At 40.3% G+C, this 22,535-nt stretch overlaps 1 protein-coding gene across 6 annotated transcripts in view; it reads right to left on the bottom strand.

The window, feature by feature from the left end:
- IGF1 (insulin like growth factor 1) overlaps positions 1-9,710 on the bottom strand; it is a 76,519-nt gene extending 66,809 nt beyond the window's left edge. For 2 of the 6 annotated variants that reach the window (XM_019732185.3, XM_074326223.2), the window contains exons 1-2: positions 9,374-9,708; positions 4,220-4,376 (exon numbers count right to left, since the gene is read on the bottom strand). In XM_019732185.3, the coding sequence (XP_019587744.1) occupies positions 4,220-4,376; positions 9,374-9,436 (220 nt within the window). In that variant the 5' untranslated portion in view covers positions 9,437-9,708. Of the gene's footprint in view, positions 1-4,219; positions 4,377-7,538; positions 7,655-9,373 lie in introns of those variants that run through there. The other 4 variants (XM_019732182.3, XM_019732186.3, XM_019732183.3 and 1 more) reach the window with 4 other exon arrangements.
- Between the last annotated feature and the right edge of the window lie 12,825 nt (positions 9,711-22,535).

The following is a 22,535-nucleotide window of genomic DNA, read 5'->3' as shown; positions in this document are numbered from 1 at the left end:
AAAGAAGCCTGAGTTAATAATACTAATCTAGATCTAGAAAGGTTGTTTCAATCAATAACAATGAAATTCATTACAAAGTTTCACTTAAACTCTACCAACAGTATGTTTTAACACAAGAAGAATGCCATTTGTTTATTCAGACCTGTTCTTAATAACTATGCATTGGAAGTATGTTTTATAAAAGCTATAAATCTGGAATAGCTGAAACGGTATCCAACTTTCTTTTCTAATTGATTTACTTTTCCTTTTTTCCCAGACTGCTGAGGTAAAGCATATACAATTTATTTAAGAGATTGTTTATAGACTCTTAAAACTAAAAAGGACCCCAGAAACTTGCTTTCTTTTGGTCGCTTTTAATTGAAACCATCCAAGATGGCTGGTTGTCCGTCAATTTTTTAAGTATCTCCAAGGAGAGAAATTCCACAAGTCCTTAAAGCACATGTTAAAATGGTTAATGGCTGTCAAAAATTATATCTATAGCAAGCTTAACTTCTCCTATTTCACTTGAAGGAATAAACTAAATGTTTATTCCTTGTTCTCTTACAGTTTCACGCAAAACAAGGTTATAACAAGCCACCCTCTGTGAGGGCTCCATCAATCTTGTAAGATAATAGCTAGTTCTTTCCCAATGTGCTACCTCCATTATGCCACCATTTTTCTCATAGGACTATGAGCACACAAGACTGGTGGATATGCTTTCTTACTCTGATGCATAGGGAAGAATCAGTAATTAGCTCTTCATTGGAATTCATTTCATAAAATGTCTAGGGAAGCTGCATTAATTATAGAGGAAATGTTTCACTTATGCTGGGAAAATGTTCACGAAACAGATTATCTAGAGGGTTGCTTCTACTGTGTCCTAGTGAAACTTGGGCTTATAGAGAAATATGAGCTCATTCACAACACTGGGTCAATTTATACAAAATAAGCATGATAGAAAATTGTATTCCAGTCTGTCTCTAATAGGTTAAAAAAAAACTTTCCTTGTTAAACAATCTGGCCCAACAAAAAAGATAGATATGGAGGCAATTTTCTTTTAGATGTTTGAATTTCAAACTAAGATCAGAAACTGCCTTCCACCATTAAAAAAAAAAAATCCATACTTTCAAAATGGATTTCAAGCAGCCCTAAATAAAGCAACCAGAAAAAAACTTTGAAAATAAGGGTAAACATAATAATAAGAGTTAATTGACAGGGAATAGAGGTGGAGAAGACTGCTTTTCTCTAATAAGTATTTCAAAGACTCTAAATGCTTAGCGCTTACTTCTCCACACACAGCAGATCTCTGGGGACAAAAGGGGAACCCAATAAAATTTGTTGACAACAGTTAATGCCTGTAAGAATAATTGGCTCAGACGCAAAACAGACCATCAGTGTAGCTTGGGGACAAGCAGAATGCAGCCTCTAAGTTTATTAATATAGATTATATTCAGTTAAAAAAAAAGAAAAAGAGACAGTTTTATCAAACAGCTGGGTAAATATGAGGTGAGAAGAATTGTCCAAAGTAGCTGACACACCTATTCTTGTTGGTTCTGAAGACTAAGATCCCAAACAAGTAATTTCATTTTATTCAACTGGATTCAATTCAGTGCAATCCTGTCAGTTCAACAATAACATTTGAGCCACTGCCACAGCACCCAAACATTGAGCTAGGTACTGGGATGTCATGGTAAATAAATATGGCACTTGGCATCAAAGAGCCCATTGAGAGGAGGGATCCTGGTTAGATGATTTCAAAAGTGGGACAAAATATTCAGGAAAAGCATAAAAACTATATAAAAACTATAACCTATTCTCCCATGATTATTGTTTTTGTTTTATGACACTTGATGACATTTAATGTGTGTGTGTGTGTGTGTGTGTGTGTGTGTGTGTTTAACCTCCCAATGAGCAACTAGACTGTCAGTTCCTTGAAGACAAAGTCAATCTCTCATTCATATCTAGGCATCTCATTCATGACTATATAGTGTCATATACATAGCAGATGCCCCATCAGTGTTTTGAATTAAGGAATTTAAAGGGGCTAACTTCTCTTGGACAAAAGGATTACCCAGTTGACTAGAAAGTTAACAAGAATACTTTTGTGCACGAGGGTCTATGTCAGGGAAACGATTTACATAAGTCACAGAATTCTACAAGACAAACTTATGAAACATAGACTCTCCATGACAATACTGACAATAATAATACACAACTTATAAAACCCCTTCCTATCCAAAGTCACACTCTAAACATCAAGAGTTGCCATGTATAACTGTCCCCTTTTCAATTTAAAAGCATTTGCTTAATTTGATCATAAAAGAACCATTTCAGTCCCTCGAAGTGGGTTTCCATCATAGTTGTCCAATATATTAAGTGCTGTTGTGAACATATATGCATATCATACGGTTACTGGGGAACAAATAATTCTTTCCATTCTCACGTTTCACCATCTAATGCAAACATCATCGTCATGGAAGGATCCAGTTTCCATGCACTGTGCACAGAACTCCTGGAGCACATCACATTGAACAAGACAATCCAACCTGGCACATAACAGAAGACACGATGGGTTTGGCAATCACCTAGTCAAGCGGATCAAAGGAAATTGCACAAATGGATTATCAAGGCAATAAAAAAAATCCCCTTGGGCATAATAAGTGAGAGCTACTTATTCATTTTTTAATGTGAATCAGTAGCAGCACAGTAAAGAATAATGACAACCCGTCGTTGAGTGATGTTGATGTGACACATTTGCCTTCCGCAGGATATCTTAAAGGTAAAACAAGTCTGCTCTTTGAAAAGAATGCACCCAATGAATTCATTTGTGTGTACTGCAACTGAGAACTGGGTAGAATCGCTTTATTGCCAGAAAAAGAAATGAATTCGCTCAATTAAAGCGTTGGCTGGAAAAAGTGGGAATTTGCCCATTCAAATAGTAGAAAGCACATATCGTTCTCTGTCACTAGTTTAAAGGCTATTTGTTGCCAAATCTATGATGAGTACAGATCATCAATCTCCTTTTTCAGCCTCTTCCTTCCCACCCCCTACCCATCCCAGACAGCTGTACACAGACCCCTCCCCCAGTGTCTGTCTGTCTGTCTGTCTGTCTGTCTCTCTCTCTCTCTCTCTCTCTCTCTCTCACACACACACACACACACACACACACACACACACACACACACACCATGCATACCACATTCCCTGGGAAGAAGATGAGAGAGACTTGAAGTGTGTGAGTCATCACAGGAGCTATTCAAAACTTAGTGGGTAACTGAGGTAAGCTGTCTACACTTGAACGATATGAACCTCAAAGAATGATTCATGCTCACTGAGGACCAGAACGTCAGTTTTCTGGAACTCTCTAAAATTCCAAAGAATTATACAGAATGAGCATCTGGCTTTATCCTTCCCTGTTCTGTAATATACAATAAGAGCGTTGCCTCTGAGGTAAATTTAAGTGATGAGTTCCCTCAGGCAGCACTGACTTTTGTTTGTGTTTATTATTTGCAAGTGTTGATTTGGCTGCCTACTTTTTATTGACTGTGGACTTTCTAATCACCTGGGACCTCCTTGTGGGATACGTAACCCCACACTTGTCAAAAACCCCTTTTCAGATAGAGATATCATTGGAGAACCCCAGAAAAGGGCTACATCAAAGGAAGGCAATAACCGGAAATCAAATTAATAGGGCATTTCTGTTTGCATTGAAGAGAAAGCCGGTGTATTTGCAAATGGGCCTTTGAGGGAAGTTCACCTTCTGTCTGTTCCCAGTGATTTCATGTTGCATGGAGACATCTGGGAGGTGCCCCCTTAATTCTTTTCCGAGTCCACCTTACTATTTTACTCCAACTTTCCTAGCACTTCAAACAGGCCTACATATTTCCATATGTTTATACTTGCACCCAAGGGTCTCAAGAACAAAAACCTCAACCCTCCCGCCCCCTCCCCCCCCCCCCAGGGTCATGTTGTCCCATCTAAGGGAATGGAATAGTAAGGGTAGAGCATAATAGTTGCCGGAAAGCTTGGCAGGAAGTAGTTAAAAGACAAACTGCTAAGGAGGAAAATTCCATCTTAAATCTACAAAACCTGCCACAGACCCAACTGAAACACTAGGCTTACTTTAAGGTGAGGAATCTCAAAGGCTAAGGATGGCTGCCAGCCACGGGCAGTCTTTCAGATATTCACACACTCCCTGCAGTTGTAAATCCACAGAGCAGTGAGAGGGAGGGCTACTTACTGAAATAAAAGCCCCGGTCTCCACACACGAACTGAAGAGCATCCACCAGCTCAGCCCCGCAGAGTGTCTCCGGCCCAGCTGTGGCAGAGCTGGTGAAGGTGAGCAAGCACAAGGCCAAGTAGAAGAGATGCGAGGAGGACATGATGTGTACCTTTACCTGCCAAAGAAATGGAAGGCGGTCATGTTTCCTCCTTGGTCTTGCAAGGGGAGTGGGGAAGGGGCATGAATGCGCTTAGCCCCTGCATTCATCACTGTCACAGATCAGAACTATGCACAGAAGGACAACAGTCTGCATGAGAGACCACAAGGTCATGTGGACTGAGCAGGTCTTGGCATCAAACAACCTGTGTTTAATTCCCTTGCTACTATGGAATCTCGGAGAAGTCCTCCCTGAACCCCTTCTTTATGGGTTCCCATTATTAAATCAATGAGATAAAATACCTTGAAACATTTACTATGTACATGAAAGATGCTGTTATTGAAGCAGGACCCCCATACCACTCAGGGATCCTGGTCAACCTTTTGAATTATCAAAGGTTAACTTGTGCTCAGTCCAGATCTGATGCCAAATTTGTTTTATTAATTTAAATTCTGTAAGGATTGACCACCCATACATGGCATATGCACTCATTATTGGCGAGAATATTAACCAGAATATCATTCCCTAGCTACTGATCAAAGAGAATTTACTGTGACTAAAAAAAATGACTTGTGAAACTACTACATAGAGTTATAGGATTTTTCTTTTCTTTCCCCCCACCCTCCTTAATGAGGGAGAGGAGAGGAGAGGAGAGGAGAGGAGAGGAGAGGAGAGGAGAGGAGAGGAGAGGAGAGGAGAGGAGAGGAGAGGAGAGGAGAGGAGAGGAGAGGAGAGGAGAGGAGAGGAGAGGAGAGGAGAGGAGAGGAGAGGAGAGGAGAGGAGAGGAGAGGAGAGGAGAGGAGAGGAGAGGAGAGGAGAGGAGAGGAGAGGAGAGGAGAGGAGAGGAGAGGAGAGGAGAGGAGAGGAGAGGAGAGGAGAGGAGAGGAGAGGAGAGGAGAGGAGAGGAGAGGAGAGGAGAGGAGAGGAGAGGAGAGGAGAGGAGAGGAGAGGAGAGGAGAGGAGAGGAGAGGAGAGGAGAGGAGAGGAGAGGAGAGGAGAGGAGAGGAGAGGAGACAGATATCTTACCTGGGGGATAGCAGTTAACACAACCACAAATGGAAGTAAAAAGAAAAGGGGAAAAAAAAAGAAACAGGAAAAATATGAGGATTTAGGAATGAAACTGGCTCATGCTGAGTAGACCCTACTCTTTCTACATTCTAAAGCCCTTTGTGTCAATCTCAGTATCAAATCAACACATATGTAGAAAGTGCTGTCCATGAACAGGGCACTGAGCTCAAAACCTACAAAAGCCTTTTTGTTGTTGTTGTTTTAAGTCACAGGAATTCTGACTTCATCTCTTGGAGGGGCTTATGTGTCACTGTATCCGTTTTATAGCAAAATATACCAAGGGACCCCTGGTTGGCTTGACTTAGCCAACAATAGACAGCCAAGTGTCAGCCCTGCCAGAAGCAGAATTGCTGTGGTTCCCATCTCCATCCTCACGCTAAGTAGTAGAAACAAGGCTAAGATGATCATGAGGTTTTTCCATATTGCTGTGTGTGGCACAGAGATGTGGTTTCTTCCAGAAAGTCTCCCAACCTGAGTAGCTTCACCTTTCTTAGATGCATCTACTTTCAGAAGCATTGGAAGAGTCACTGTCAGGAGTTTAAATGAGGGACCCTATGATTAGGGTCACAGAGTTACACTGGAAGCTATCATTATAAAAAGAGCCTTTTTCTGAACCTCCCAGAAGTGGCAGGCCACTCAACCCCACCACTTTTGGAGAAACAGACTCAGTCATTTTTTTTCTACCACCCTCCTTGCTTTCCATGAACTCTCAACTTAACCAGTGGCAAAGTTGGCTCCATCATTTTAATTAAGATTTCCATTTTTGTGGCCAGAACTTCAGCTCAGCAATTAGGAAGAAATCCCAACATTCTGACTCTCTTTAACACAATGTAAATGTTTAGTTGATGCTTGTAAAAGAGTTGACCACAAAAAGTGCCTTCTATTTGCAAATCATCATAAGCAATGGACATAAAATGGAAGATGAGGTGAAAATGTAAGTGAACATTGCTTCCATTTTCTCAGTAGGATCCTGCTGGAGTCCTACGGAAACCCTCCACCCCCATGTAGCCAAACCACTGAGACTGCTAGAAACAAGTTATCACCCAATCCCCATTTTTCTTAGTTATAAAATAATTGGTGGGGGTTTCCTTCTTCAGTATTTTCAGTGGAAACCTCAGCAAATCTAACCCAACTGGACTGCATTGCTCTTTTCAAAAAAGCAAAATTGTAATTGCCCTTTACAGAACATACCCCACATTCTGGCAATGGGCCGGTTCTAGAATGCATGCTATTCTACGAATCCTATTTCTCCACCTCTCCCTTCCTTGTTGAGTTTATAGTAATGCTGAAGGCCAAGCACCTGTAATTGTAGATGCCTTCATGTTCTTCAGTTCTTGTGAAATCCAGGGGAAAAGGTATTCTACTTACGCCTTACTGAATTGAGAACTTCATTAGACGTCAAAGCTATATATTTAATAGTTATTTCCAGTATAACACATTTAAGCCCATCAATACATACAAATCTCTAGCATTTAAGAACTTAAGATTTATTTTTTTACAGATCTTTCTTTTCTTTCTTTCCTTCCTTCCTTCCTACCTTCCTTCCTTCCTTCCTTCTTTCCTTCCTTCCTTCCTTCTTTCTTTCCCTTCCTCCCTCCCTCCCTCCCTTCCTCCTTTCTTTCATTCTTTTCTTTCTTTTGCTGAGTTATATTGTCAGATAAATATCAGCACTTATAGTTCTAGGACATGATAGAGCCTGTAGTGCATTTTCCTTTAGGTAACAGTCCAGTACACCCACAGAGAAACAGAGAATTTATCACATTATGTTCCCAAAAAGAAAACAATAACAAACTTGTTTAGGAGTTAAAAGTTTGAAACAAGTAGCTTCATATGCTCATCATTTCTTTGGCCTTTTGTTTTCCCAAACACAAAAGAAACAGAGAGAGAAAGGAAAGATATGATCGAGAAAAAGGAAGGGAGACCCAGAAAGAACAGAGAAAACAGGGGGAAAAAATCGGAGCACTCTTTCTCAAAAATCATTCACAAATCCAAAATTTAAAAGACTTTTCTTTTTATCTTAAATAAATGGAATATCAATAGATTCCAGATGTCTGGGCTACAATGAAAATGCCCAGCAAAATTTGAGGGCAATAGTCATAAGAAAATACTCACTGTAGGTGTAACCATTTTTGTTTGTTCCAGATCTTTTACAGCAGGTCAGGGTGGGTATTATGAGGCTGATGTGAATAGAAAACTGAGGACTTAAAAACATGTGCTGCTTTGTGGGTGGGGTTTGTGAAAGCATCTAGTTACATTTGGACACTCAGGCAGGTAGGTATGCTGTGAGCCTGGGTAAACTGCCTTTTGTCCATTCAAACAATGAACAAATTGCACAGCTGGGATTTGAGTCAATCGTTTCCCTTCAATCGAGCCACCAATTTCCATTGTATGTATGCCTATCATAGCCACCATGAGCAGGGACCTGCGATCCAGTCCTCTCCCTACCCTCTTCCCTCTGACTCAAACACTTGGAAATATCTGGGGAATCAGAGTACAATCAGCTTGTCATTTCTGCCTCTAGGCAGGACACCTTTACTCACTGAATTACATTTGGAAGACCATGCACCTCCCTCAAACCACTTCCTGCTCCAAGTACAGGAAAAAAGCAACAACTTATTGCTAGCTCTACTTCTGAGAAGTTCAGCATACACAGCATGGAAAGTTCATTTGGAGATAGTTTTCCAAACTTGTAAGGCAGATAAAACAACACGCCACAGCCTCTTTGATGATCATCTAATTTGGGAGAAAAATCCCCCAGCTGTCAGACCACAGAAACTATATGTATATTGACTACATTTCTTTTAAAAACAAGGTAGCCAGCATGTGTCTTGGCATCTCAAGTGCAGAAGAATCAGGTGCCTGACGAGGATGGATCCTTCACTCCTAAGCCACTTACTGGACTAAGAGAAGTCCTGCTGGTAGAGTATTTGAAAGCAGCAAATGAATGCTGTACTAAGGGGCAGGGACATTTTATGAATTGAGACCTCAGGCAATTGCATCAGGGAACCAGTGACAGCGGCTTAAAAGTGCTTGCAAATTGGAAAAACACAAGTCTTGAAGGATATAATTTTGCTGAGAATGGAAATTTGAACTAAGGCCAATGATTGGAAATGAGAAGTCGTACATAGACAACAGCAGTCAAATTCACCTACAGAGACTGTACAGCACCAAGTATAAAATCAGAGTTTTACAACACAGAACCCCAAGTCCTTACTTTGCCCATGAAAGTCCTCTTTAAACGAGAAAACTTGGACAAGCAGTTGCTAGAAAGTTTCCGCTTACCATATACAGTATGCATTTGTTTAAATTATACAAATATGCAAGGTCAGCAAGAGTTGTCAAGTTCATTTTCGGAAGAGCAAATTAAACTTCACTTTAACTTTGACTCTCTGGGCATAAGTGCAGAGAGTTCCGGGACCTTAGCTCTGAAGATCATATTTAAAAGCTTTTATATCAGCTAAAATGTAACTCTTTGTATGTGGCATGCCTTGTAATAAAAGTCCTGACAAGTTACACACACACACACACACACACACACACACACACACACACTCATACACGCGAACATGGTCTTAAAATTAAACATCTGCACCTGCAAAAAAAAAAAAAAAATCCCAAAGTTCACATCCACTGTCTACAGCCCTTAACCATAGACAGGATTTAAAGGAATCTTCTATAATGACACGACTGAAGCCCTGGAGAAGTAGAGGGTTTAGCATAAGTACCTTGCAATAGTTTCTACTCATACATATTTCTCTGTGCAAAGGCATCCATCTCCCGGAGCTATATTTTCAGATCCCACAGAATTGCATATTCAGCAATTTATAAATAACTCCCAGTTCCGAAACAATGAAAATTCTAAAGTGAATAACGTTCCTAGGCAGAAGCAAACAGTACACAATTTAAAGAAAATTCCCCAATGACTTCAAAGAGTAAGAAATATTTACCTTCAAGAAATCACAAAAGCAGCACTTAAATAATTGGGTTGGAAGACTGCTGATTTTTCCCATTGCTTCTGAAGTGCAAAGTCTGGAAATGAATTGGTTAGCAGGAATAATGAGGCAAAAAGAAATCCAGAGAGATGGGAGATGTTGAGAGCAATGTCACATTTCAATTTTGAGGACTTTATTCCATTGCGCAGGCTCTATCTGCTCTGAATTTAGCAGTGACAGTGAGATTTAGCAAACAGAAGAGGGATTTAGAGAAAATCCTCACATTTATCTACAAAACACAGACACTGTAGACAGGAAACAGCTGGGGGAACATTTGCCTTCTCTCTCTCTCCCTCTTCTGGCAAAGTTATCGAGTAAGGACTTTTTTGGGCATGGTGACAAATAACATCATACCTTTGCATTTTAAAACTAGAGCACAGAAGCATTTCTTTTTTTTTTTTCCCCCCCTTAATAGAATGTGTGTTAGTGACAGGGTGAGCAGACATGAAAATACTGATACTGCGGTAGAAAATGAGGGTCTGCTCCCTGATGAACTTTCTCCTGGGCACGAAGACATACACATCTGTTAATACACCTTATCAGAATTAAACGAAGATATGTGGGGGATGGGTGAGCGCTTTTATATTCTAGAGCAAATGCAAAATTAAAAAACAAAAAAGAAATGAAGACAAGACCACCCCAAGCAAACCCTATGATTTTAACCCTAAAATGACTGGGGTAAACTAGATTGGAAGGCAGCGCTGGGGTGACCCCTTGTCCTAGTTGCCAAGCGAGGGGAATGATCTCATTTCCTAGAACCTAGAAAAGGGGCAGGCAGTATTGCAATTGGCTCCCTTTAGGACACCGTCTCGCGCTTTTTGCCCGTGACAGGGCAAAGATTGTGCTGAGCTGTAAAGCCAACTGAAAAAATAAAATCTTTTTCTTCCTTCCTCTATGAGGCTGCCTATCAACCCCCCCCACCCCCCACCCCCAGGGGAAGGGCACTTGAGGGGCAAACTATTTTCTCATTGTTCATATTTTTCTACATTACTTGAAACTGTGTGTGTATGTGTGTGTGCGTGTGTGTTTTTCTCCAATGTTTGTATATTCTAAATAACACCAGCTGGCTAGCAATACCCTCTCAAGGGTTATGATGTCATTCAAATCCCTCAACTGGATGAGTGGCCGACAACATGGTCCAAGCCAGCTGTTTTGCTATTTATAATGTACACTTGTCTTTGCCGTTGAGAACCACATTCTATCCTTTGTGGATCCGGTTTGTACCAATTTTCCTTTGGTTTTGCGAGGTAGTAGATAAGAAAACAGATTATGAAATAAGATTGTAAAAGCCCAGATCAGACTTTCCCTAGACTTCTCTCTTGGCGTGCTTTCTCAGGGATGGAGGAAATAACCTGGACTTTGCATTTTTTCCTCTTATGATTTTCAGGGGACACGGTGATACTGAGGCATCAACTGGACAAGGGTCTGCTGGAAACCCTAGTCCAGATCTTGATGTTGTCCTGTGGATAGGAAGTTGTTTGCAGAGATGAGTGCCCTCAAAGGAAAACCTGGCTGGCTTTAGAAGGGCGCTCGGTTTGGTCAAGTCTTCTCTGTAGTTAGTAACTTGAGGCAAGACTTACCTTCCAGAAAGAAAAGTTGGAACTTTGGATTTATGTCATTTCAATGGTGCTCAAATTCAGCGTTGTTTAGTGAGTGCCTACTATGTGCCTGACTACCTTCATCATGGTCAAGGCCCCACAGGGGCTTTCAGCTGCGTGGCAGGGACAGAGAGGAAAATGTCACTGTCACATGGTGGGTATGTGCTCTTTTAAAAATATGAACAGTGCACACTGTAAGGGAGTAACAAATTCTCTGGAAAAACAAGGAAGTGAAACCCTTTTGAAACTCCAGAACAGGGAAGAGGGATGGTTCATGAGAGGCTTTGGGTACAAGGTTGGGAAGTTTCAGTGGATATGATCTGACCCGAAGAGTCCACAAATAATGCATCAGCAAGAGGTGGCCAGGTAGGCAGCTACAGGTGGGTGGGCAATTTATGCTTAAATAATAATCCAAGACTTCCTTAATGACCCCCGCTTCATGCACTTAACTTATGACTTGATTTACCAAAGATCTCCTTTTTCTGCTGCTTTTGTGGATCAGGCCCTTTTGAAAAGCAAAGTCCATCCTCCTATTATGGACTTTGATGATGTAGCTTATATAACCAAAGAGCTGCCCTATCTCCCACGTAGACAGAACTGCCATTTCCAAGTGCACAGCATCAAGTACCTGCTGGAATCTTGTTGCTGTGCGCCTTGCTCCATCACCAGGCACCTTCCCAGGTGAAGGCCAGGATTTTCCTGTTGTCATTTTAGCACATTTAAATTGTTCCAAAATGTCCTGGACACTCACTGGATTTCTGCAAGCTGAATTTCCAAGTCTGCTATACTCTCTTGGCATGCCCTGGGCAGAGATCCCCTCATCCCCAATCATTTCATATGAAAGGCTGCTTTGGGAGACAGAACACATACCATTCCATCAGACATTGTACTCCTGTGATAGCGACACACTGACTCACAGTCTCTTGGTTTTATAACCCCAATTACACTTAAAGGATAATTGGGTTTTAATTTATGTCCCAGTTTTTATGTCACAATCAAAGAAAACTGAAATTTCAGTGAATCGTAATTATCATCAGCTGTGCTGTGGAAACATTCCTATGTGAGCTCTCAGTTTCCAATAGGGAAAGCAATTTCCTGAAGTGATTATTGTATATTTCAATGTAGGGGAAATGGTCTATATTTCTGGGTAGGGTGATCCACAGAGCAGGGCAATAATTCCTAGAGAAATGGCCATTTTCTTTGCTAATTCCAGAGTCAACATCAAAGAGAAAGGGTACTAACTGTGCCACGTGATTACCTTTTAATGACTGAGTGCTGTACCTGTTTAGGAGAAAAAGAAATGACTGCACCTCTTACTAAGAATCTAAGGTAGTAGTAAATCTAATCCCCAGAAGTTCAGGTCATGAAATCCCAAGGGAACGAAACATATGGGGTCATTCTAAAATTATTGAAGGATTAGGCAGTCTCCTGCCTAGAACGATTGGACAGTCAGATATGGGAATTGTGTGCCACCAAAATAGCTAACTGTAAGGACCTGCTCATCATGAGAAGATCCACTCCTGGAAATTCAGATTCACAGTTTCACCTTTCATATGTGTAATGCCTGTGGGATATAAATAACTCTACCCTAAAGCCTTCTTCTTGAGTAGCATATTTGCATAAAGCTGTAGCCTCAGAAGACTTCTGACACCTTTCTTAAAAAAAAAAAAAGAAAAGCAACAAAACAGTTGTTCATTTCCTTGTAGAGCCGGCTGATTGAGATTCACAGAAAGGGTGGGCAAGGCCCCTTCCCCATTCTTTCTACTCAAGCCATGTCCCCAGTCTTTCCCATGCCAACAGCAGAGGAGCTGATCCAAAAGGTAATTTCATAGCCATGTGCATATTTACAATTTATTTTATTACTGTTTTTGCTGACTCCCAAGAAAAGCTCAGAATGGATATTTGGAAGTAGGAGGACTTTGGAACCAAATAAAGGGTGAGGGCTAAGGTTCTAGGGCCACCCACCAGGCAAAGAACTTGGGGAAACTATTGGACGTGTGTCTTGGATCATGGTTTGTGGGGAGGGTTGGTCTGGGAGTGTATTCTCCAATGTCTGAGATCAAAAGCTTGTCAATTCAGAATGTAGAACTCCGAGGAAAAGGCCGGACCTCAAAAATACAACATGCTGCTGAAAAGGGGACCAATGTCAGCTCCAAAAGATCTGCTCAGAAGGAGCTGTGTTATTTCTCAAAAAGATGTTCTTTAGCTCAAAGGAGCTGCTTTAAATCCTTAGAGTAGCATTTTCCCCCTCAGCTAGGGGAAACAGTCATAGGGAGAAGAAATCCTCTCACTGAAGAAATCAATGCTTTCTTTTCAACATCAAACTTGGATCTTATTTCTTCAAAAATGTCAAAAGGGCAAATACTGAAAGCAGTCAGAAGCAAAACTGCTGTGGTTTTGGGAGAAAAAGAATTCTTCGTAATGGCAGAGAAGGAGTCACTGCATGTGGCGAGGATGGCTTGGGGGAGTGAGAGAACCTGAGGGCTCACCACAATTGCCCCCACTTGAATAGAAAGTGAGCAAAGGAGACACCAAGTCCAAACTTCAGGGGCAGTACCCACAAACGCGCTTTCTTTTGGAATAAAAAAATGTGCGCGCCCTCTTGTGGGCTTCGGGAAAACTGCCACCGCAATTAACCATTGATGTGTGGAGTTTGGAGAGGAGTGGGGCGTTTTGAAAAGCTGTGAATTGAAATATAGTTTAAGTTGTACTGATCTTTAGTTTTTTGAATCCCTTTTGAAATAAATAAGCTATATATTTGATTCACTGTAGTTTTTAAAAAGGGGAGGAGTGTTAAAGAGCGAAAGGAAAATCATAAACTTCATGAGGGCACAGATGTCCTTTTCATGGCTGTTTTCCCCATGCTTAACGCCTGGTATGGGCTCAAAACATTGTGTTGATTCAATGAAAGTCTGGAAAATAAATGATGATAAAGGTAAAATATTTCACATATAAAGATAATCAATTCTCTGAGAGTAAAATGACCAACTTCCTCATTTTATAAATAAGAAAAATTGGGGGTGGGGGCAGCGGCGGTGGATAGAAAAGTGGCTTATTTAATGAAAAATGTAGGCGTTCGTGAATGGATATCGAATTTAGTCTCCCTGTCTGTTCTGTACTCTTTCTAACACATCAGTATTGAAAATGTGAGCTAGAGCCTTGATGGTTAAAAACATGGCATTTAAGCATCACGTAAGTGTAAAAAGGGGCCCATTTTCAATTCTCTTTCTACCTGAATTTACTGAGGAGAAGCCTGTCTTCAGTGCCTGACACTTGCTAATCTCCCCTTTTAACAACAACAACAACAACAACAAAACAACCAACCAACCACACAAACTAACCAACCAACCAACCAACCACACACAAAAAAACCAGAACTGAAGCCCAAAGTCTGTATAGGCAGTGGTTTTTATATAGAATTTAATAATACTGTTTCATTTTTATGGTATTTGTTTTTAAGAATACCTTCTATTTAGGGCAGTGATGCTGTTTTTGAAATAGATATTTTAAAGCTTATTTTTAAATATATGTACCTAAGTCTCAAAAAATGAATTTAAGAAAAACATATTTTTAAAGTAAATAACATAGTGGCAGACAGTTATGACAGAAAACTGTGTAGTTGGTGTTTGAATGTCCGGTGTTTGGGATCAGTGCAGAAGAACATGTCATGTGTTAGGTAAAAGAAATAGGACCACAATGAAAAAGCAGAGAACAAAGACCCTGTATATAAAAAATGTCACCAGATAAATGTATTAATTATGTTTCTTGATAATTTAGAGACCCTTTAGGCTCACACTCATTTTTTGTTCCAGCCTTTTATGGAGTTTGGAGATGTTAAAAAAGCTTGGTAGAGTGAATAACATTTGAGTTAAGTCCTGAGGCATGAGTTCACATCCAAGATGGAAAAAACGGTAAAGGCTGTTCCAAGCAGAGGGAACAGCATGGACAAAGTTATGTAGAAATGAGAAGGTTCCCAGTGTTGGGGTAATGTGGAAGCTGAGGCTGTATCCACATCCTGAGACTCCCGCTCTGTGGAAGCCCTTTATTCCCCTCCTCTTCCCATCAGTAAGACTGGTAAACAGTCTTAATTCCTTCACGATTCCCAAGTATACACAGATTTGTATGTAACTGAATCTGCCATAAGGGTTGAGGCAAAAAGGTCTTATTTCTGGTGAGCCCTGAACTTCCTCTAAAACCTGGTCTTTCATAGCATCCTGTCTTCACGTGGTTAATTAAGGAACTTTATTGTGCTCTTTGAGAGCTGGGCACACAGCCCCCAGCTTCAATTCTTTACTTAAAAGTGGCTGCTGGGAACATTTCAGTCTTCGTGGTAGGGTTATCCATACAAACAGACGTTTGAGTAATCAGTTGAAGAGGAATACAGTATCTAGGGGAGCTCTCAAAATGATCCATCTGGTAAACATATACCTTTGGAGACTGTACCCCATCCTCCAACCAGCAGAGACCCTTAGTGAAGGTGTGCCATGTACACGTCACAGAAATTTAGGTATATCTACAACATAATTTCCTCCTTTTTATACCCTGGTGAAGGCCTCATCTTCTTTTGGAGCTCAAAATAAGTATTTAAATCCTGTTGTATTAGTCCAGAGAAACAGAACCAATAAGGTCAATGTCTGTCTGTCTATCTATCTATCTATCTATCTATCTATCTATCTATCTATCTATCTATCTATCAATTTATTTTAAGAAATTGGCTCATGGGATTATAGAGGCTTAACAAATTCAAAATCTGCAGGGTAAGCTGGAGACTCATGAGAGAGTTACAGTTTGAGTCCAAAGGTCATCTGCTGGCAGGATTCCCTCTTCTTCTGGGAGGCCAGCCTTTTTCTATTAAGGCCTTCAACTGATGGATGAGGCCCACCCACTTAATGGAGGATAATCTGCTTTACTCAAAGTCTACTGATTTAAATATTAATCTTGTCTAAAAAATATTTTCACAGAAACGTCTAGAACATTTGACCAAATATATAGGTACTGTGGCCTAGCCAAGTTGACACATATAATTAACCATCACACCAGTGGTTCTCAGAAGGTGCACTCACTGATCCGCACTCACTAAAATGCAACAATAATAATAGTCTTTTCCCAGTTGCAGAAAAAACAAACAAACAAACAAACAAACAAACAAACAAAAAACCCTTAAGTTAATGGATTACATTTTCCAATTCTAAGCTTTCCTCCCATGCATTTTTCTTAAACCTTTGGCTCCTGTGCCTCCTGTTCTCTGATCGGTGCCAACTTGCCTTGGTATGTCATTAATATTTTACAAAGATGATGCCCATTGGTGACAAGAAAATAAACAGTTTTAATTTTTTACCACCACTAAGGGGAACAAATGTGCATATAACAGACACATGTGCACACACACACACACACACACACATACACACACACACACACACACACACACTCACACCTCTCAAACACATGCACAGAATTGTAGATATAATCATCTGTGCTTAGTTTCTCTAGATGATAAGAATTGTGTTCATTCTCTTATTTTAAAAAATGCTGTTTAGATCCATGGAGAGAAGTTTCAGGCCTAAGATGGTGTTTGGGGTAGGGTGATATCCTGCCCTTTGGCCAAATGGGGAGAGCGGTTTCCCACATGCTTCTGCCCCGAAACTGGCTCTGTGCCTGGCCATGACATTTTTTTTTTTAATTGAAGTTTATTGGGGTGACAATTTTTAGTAAAGTTACATAGGTTTCAGGTGTACAGTTCTGTAATACATCATCTCTATACCACATTGTGTGTTCATCATTACATTTTCAGTAGCAGGATGACAAGTGATTTTAACTTTCTTAATGCTTTTAATTCTTATTATTTTTATAATCAGCAGATATTACTTGGTAGTCAGGAAAAGTCTCACAAGATAGTTATTAAAAACACTGCTAGGTACTATCCGTCCTTAGTATTGACTGAAACTGTAGCATATATGGGAGTGTTTGTGTGGGTGTGTATTTAGTGACTCAGGTTACCTCTTTATTCTTCAAGTTTTTGAACCTCTATGATTATTGTCTTGGTCCTGGCTTGCTTAGGTGACATGTATATGCACTCACTCACCAAATCCCACCCTCGTTCTCCCACTTTGCTTTATAATGTCTTTACATTTCAGCCTCTTTCTCTCAATTTGCCCAGTATTGTTCTAGATTAGATTGCTAAGTTCCTGAATCATTGCATGGGCTTCCTACCAGTCTTTCCTCCTGACAATCTCATCAGTTCTAGCTGCCACAGTCCTCAAATGCCATGTGCCTGTGTTTCACACCTCCTCACATTCCCTTGGTCACATCTAAATTCAGAGCATTCCCTTCCACAGTACCCTCCTCTCTTGCTAATATCCATCATGGCTTCTTCATAACTCATTGTTCTTCCCTGTATAGCCCTAGCCCCAGCACAGTGCTTGGTTTTTAATAGGTTATCAATAAATATTTGTTAATTAATAATGAGGGTAAAAGGGATCATATGTAGGGTGATGGAAGGAGAACTGACTCTGGGTGGTGAACACACAATGTGATAGATGATGCATTACAGAATGCTACACCTGAAACCTATGTAGCTTTACTAATGATTGTCACCCCAATAAACTTTAATTAAAAAAAATAATGATAACCACCACTAGCATAAAATTGAGTATCAAATTATATTCTTTATTTCGTATTATTTTAATTATCTCACTTAATTCTCACAAACTTCAATAAAATACTTCCACTGTCATTTCTAAGTGCCTGGTTTAGTTCTTGGGACATAGCAGAATCTCAAAAATATTTGTTGAATGAATGAAGACTATTGAGCTAGAAGTCAAATGATTTGCCTAATGTCCCATGGCCATTAAGTGACAGAGCTCGGATTCAGTTTCAGGTTGCTGTAATACACAACACTGCATGGTTTACACATTTTTAGTAGATGGATGACCTCTTTCAATGTATTTTTGTATATCTCCTACATTCCCCATAGTACAATGGTGTACTTTCATTGGTACTCAATACAGGGATAATTAATTCTAAACATGAGTTTAGAATAATTATAATAACGATTTTCAAAATAGTCAGTCTGAAAAGTTCCAGGTATAGCCATGTTTAGAACATTTTAGGGGAAACTAACAAAGAAAGCTTGTGCTTACCGCTCCTCATTCCCACCACTTCCACTCTGAGCTACTGCCTGAAAATACACAGAGAAGAAAACAAATCCCTACTGATATTTCATTATACTGTGTTGCCTCTGATAAAAAACAACAACAAAATAACTAAACCAAAACGACAACAACAACAACAACGAAATAAGCAACCGAAGCTACAGAAATAGACAATTGCTCTCCAGAGCAGGAGGTACCGGAGTCCAAGCCAGAAGCTCAGATGAAGCCTGCCTCAGACAGGAAGCCACTTATACTCTTCCACTTACGCTAAGAACAGAGGCTAGGTTTTCTGGGGTGTAGTCTTACTGGAGCTTTAGATGTGAGCAACTACAGTAAAGCAAGTCACACTACCAAACATCTATGTACTCATTCCCACTCTGATTTAGATAAACTTTGTTTTGATGAAACATCAGGGACTAAGCATGACCCACTTAATGACAATTTGTGCTCTACTTAGAGTCTTAGAGGCTAGGGCAAACCCAGTCTTTGGTGTTTATCCTTCCTAAGGTCAGGGAAGCATCTACAGGTTGTTGTGGGATGGATAACATAGCAAACCCTTCTCTGTCTGCCTTAGAATCAGTGCAGATGGTGGCTTCTCAGAAAGCTAATGCTTTTGCTTTGTGGTAGTTCCCAAATGGAGCTCATGATGGATTAGGGACAGTTCCTAAAGGCTTGCTGACTTTCCTGAAATTCAAGGTAAGAAGGCTTGACCAGATTGCATGCTAACTGGTATTTTGGCCTTTTGCTGCCACTTATTCTTTGTGTTCTTTTTTTTACCCCCCTTTCTTTCCCCTCTTTCCCTGGCTAATGAATACTAGCTGAACTTGTTCCCTTTAATCAACTGCTCTCTGGCTTTACATCCCTGATTCTTCACAAGGAAAATGGTGACTTCAGATTTGGATCTTGCTGGGGCTAGAGCACTGCCAATCCAACTGGCAGGCTCCTTCCCAGCTTGGGTTCCCATCAAGGTAGCAATCCCACATCCTGGACTGGCTAGCTTCTCTGCTAGGTGCCAAGGTTAAACTCACTCCATTGCTTTGGAAAGCAATAGACCTCCAGAGGCAATTGTTGCATTTGCAAAGTTTGGAGAGAGGCTGGAGCTGTTAAGTGAGGGCATCTGTTTTTCCCAAGAGGCTATCTAGGTCATGTCTTCCAACATCTGGACTTTTACAACCCACTCATTTTTGTGGATTTTGCAGATAAAGCAAGTGTCATCAAACCAAAGACAATTTGCCATGTGTTGCCCCTTATAGACAGCCTCAGTGGGGCAAAGGACTCTTATGATCCAAATCCAACCAACTCTTAGGACCCAAATACAAAACAGACAAAACATAAAACCCTAAAGCTCCTGGGGAATGAAATCTTTCAGTGTGAGAGAACCAAGAACAGAACACGAAGTGCAGTCAGGAATAATCAGACAATAGCAATGTCAGCATTTAACACCAGTGGTGATAAATTTGCATTTTTGCAGTTTATAAATAACAATTCCACAAGATCTTCATTGAGCTCTTTGAAAAAATTTCAGCCACAACCATGTCTCAAGCATACTAAACCAGGGGCTGTGTTATTCTACACAAGAAGGATTTTCTTTGCAAAGGGAAAGCCATGCCTGAAACATGACTGAAAGATGCATCGCTCAGTTAGGGCAGCCACCCACACTGAAGCTGGGGTCCTCTCAAACAAGAGCAAACTTCTCTGTCTTGGAACTACTAAACTATGCTGTCTGGAGAATAAGTTTACACAGCTCAGTGTCAAGCAATTTGGTTAAGTCCAGAAAATGGGCAGGAAATGCCAGGGCTGGGCTGACATGGGTGCCCTGAGCTACAGCATCACTTTGAATGGGACTATTATTTACTTTCTTAAATAAATATCATGTGGCAAAATCATGCCTTATACAAACCAGCTGAAGTGTGTGATGTCACCATGTTAACACGTTTTTATAGTCCTGGAAGAACGCAATGGGATCGGGTCTATCCGTAATCATGTAAAGAAGCCGAGTATACATTCCAGATGTTCATTATGTCCCAGTTATTCCCTGGGAGCCAAGTGGAGCTTTTCTCCTTGCCCAAGAAGTCTTATTTTAGTCATTGAGGCAGAGACACACTTGAAATCTGATACGTTTGGAATTATCATGCTAAATCCCATAGTTCCAGTTAAGTAAGTGGATGTGTGCAAAACAAAACAAACATGTAAAAAAGGGAAGAAAGAAAGACAAAAAGAGAAGAAAGGACAACCAAAGGACCTTTCCATTTGAGATATTTCCCAGTTCAGCCTCATTTCTACTGTCAGCCTGAGCCTTCGCGGGAAGTCGAGGGGCGTGCAAAACGAATGCCGATGTAGCTCAGGTCGACTATATCACTGAGTAACTGACCTTTGTAAAATCAGAAGGTTCAATGCCCAGCACGATCAGAAAAAAAAGATGCTCTCTTATTCCTAAATGCTGGTCACGTTGCAAAATCTCCTCCTGCAGGAATTAGTTCTAAGTAACCTCCAAGGAGTCCTGTCATTAGAAAGGTAGTAAGACTTTGAAAAAGTATGTACACGTTCAGACTGTAGATGTTTGCTTCACAATGTTCTTTATCCTGTGAAGCAGATAAAGCTTCAAGCAGCTTTTTAGTGAAAGTTATTGTGGAATCAATACAACTCCTAAACCCTTTATAATCCAGCCTGAGCTGATCCTTGCAAACAAATATGCGTCACAGAACATGACTTCATCTGTACCTCTGGCCAAATTGGACCACTGACTATACCCTAGACATGCTTGCCCTGTTTGTACCTTTAGCTGTTGCTTATGTAGCTTCACTCCCACCTCAACCACCCCCCTTTTGGCTGCAAATTTGGCACATTTTCCACCTGTTTTTCCTCAATCCTCCTGTCTTCTCTCTTGTGTCCCCACCCCTGTACCAGCTAGAAGGAACGACTTATCTTCTTGAATTCCCATGTCAACTTGTTCATGTTTTCGCCTCTTGTATGAATTAATGTATTGATATGTATATAGACATTTATTCACGTTTATTTATTCATTCATAAAATAGGTATTGGCCATAATGAGCAACATGCTAAGAACTAGATATTCAACCACTATTCTTCTACACATATTCTTCTACCCAGCGCCTAGATTAATTGATTGTGGCACTGACCCACTTTGAAAAGAGGCCTCCTTGAAACACAAAGGAAAAGTGTGCTATGAACACTAGCAGTGGGCTTTAACTAAAAACATGAACCCAAAGCAATTTTTTTTTTTTTTTTTTTTAATGCCGGCAGAAAACAGGCTGGTCTCGAGAGATGGCAGATAATTTAGAGTTGAAATAAGATTAGAAATAGGAGAATCTAGAAGTCGTTCTTAAAAAATTGAACATGTGAAAATTACCTGTTACAGTAATCATAGTTTAAGAAGCAATAATAAAAGCTAAACTCTCAAGTTGCCTCAAACCTCTTAGCTGAAAGAAGAAGCTTCATACTACAAGCTGACTCAAACTCTCCTCATTTGAAATCGTAGTTTCTATAAATTGAAAGCATAGAGGTAGGGGGAAAAAATCCAAATATTCTTGAAAAACAAGCAAGCAAATGGATTAAGAATAAATCTCAGTGAACTCATCTAAATACTACAGATAACGATTTTCTTATATTTGCCATGGGCCAGATAAAGTTTCATCATGAATGCCTGCAGACATAATGAACGTAAGTAAGTCTTCCAAAAAGATCTCTATAGTGTGAAGTCTACACGGCACAGACAACCCTTTAGTGTGGATATTTGTATCTCAGTTGGTGAACTCCTAACCATGATGCCCAAGCCCAAATCTCCAAGATGAAAAGGCCAGGAAGCTCTAAATCAGGGATGTCCAAACTTTTTTCAACGGTTTTTACCAAGGGCCATATGCGGTAAAATACACAAACAGCCGGGCCACTCACTCGAGGTGAAGTACGTATTGCCTCACCTGGTTTATTTAAGTAAATTAAATATGTTTTTGGAATTTGCTGCGGGCCAATTAACAATGGATTGCGGGCTGCAGTTGGCCCGTGGGCCACAGTTTGGACACCCCTGCTCTAAATCAATCATCCTGAACCACATTCTCTTTCTGTATTGCCATCAGGTTTGTGAGGTCTACCACTCCATGTTAGTTTCTGATTCTAGTGAGGTAGAAAGTATGGTCCCAATTGAATGTAGTGAATATTCATGGGACCTCTGCTGTATGCCCAATTCCTTTGGTAAGCATGATCTATGACCTTGAGTAGCTTGCTATCTTGTTTAAGAGAACTAAACATAAAAAAAGAGGAAAGAAAAATAGAGAAATTATAACTATGAAGTGTTAAATTGAACACATGATCAATTTCTAAATTATGTGATTATTGTTGTATGTTTAT

This window comes from Rhinolophus sinicus, chromosome 1 (assembly GCF_057876585.1).
Source record: "Rhinolophus sinicus isolate RSI-liver-muscle chromosome 1, RSI-T2T, whole genome shotgun sequence".
NCBI lineage: Eukaryota > Metazoa > Chordata > Mammalia > Chiroptera > Rhinolophidae > Rhinolophus > Rhinolophus sinicus.
This window is presented reverse-complemented; position numbering and strand designations above follow the sequence as displayed.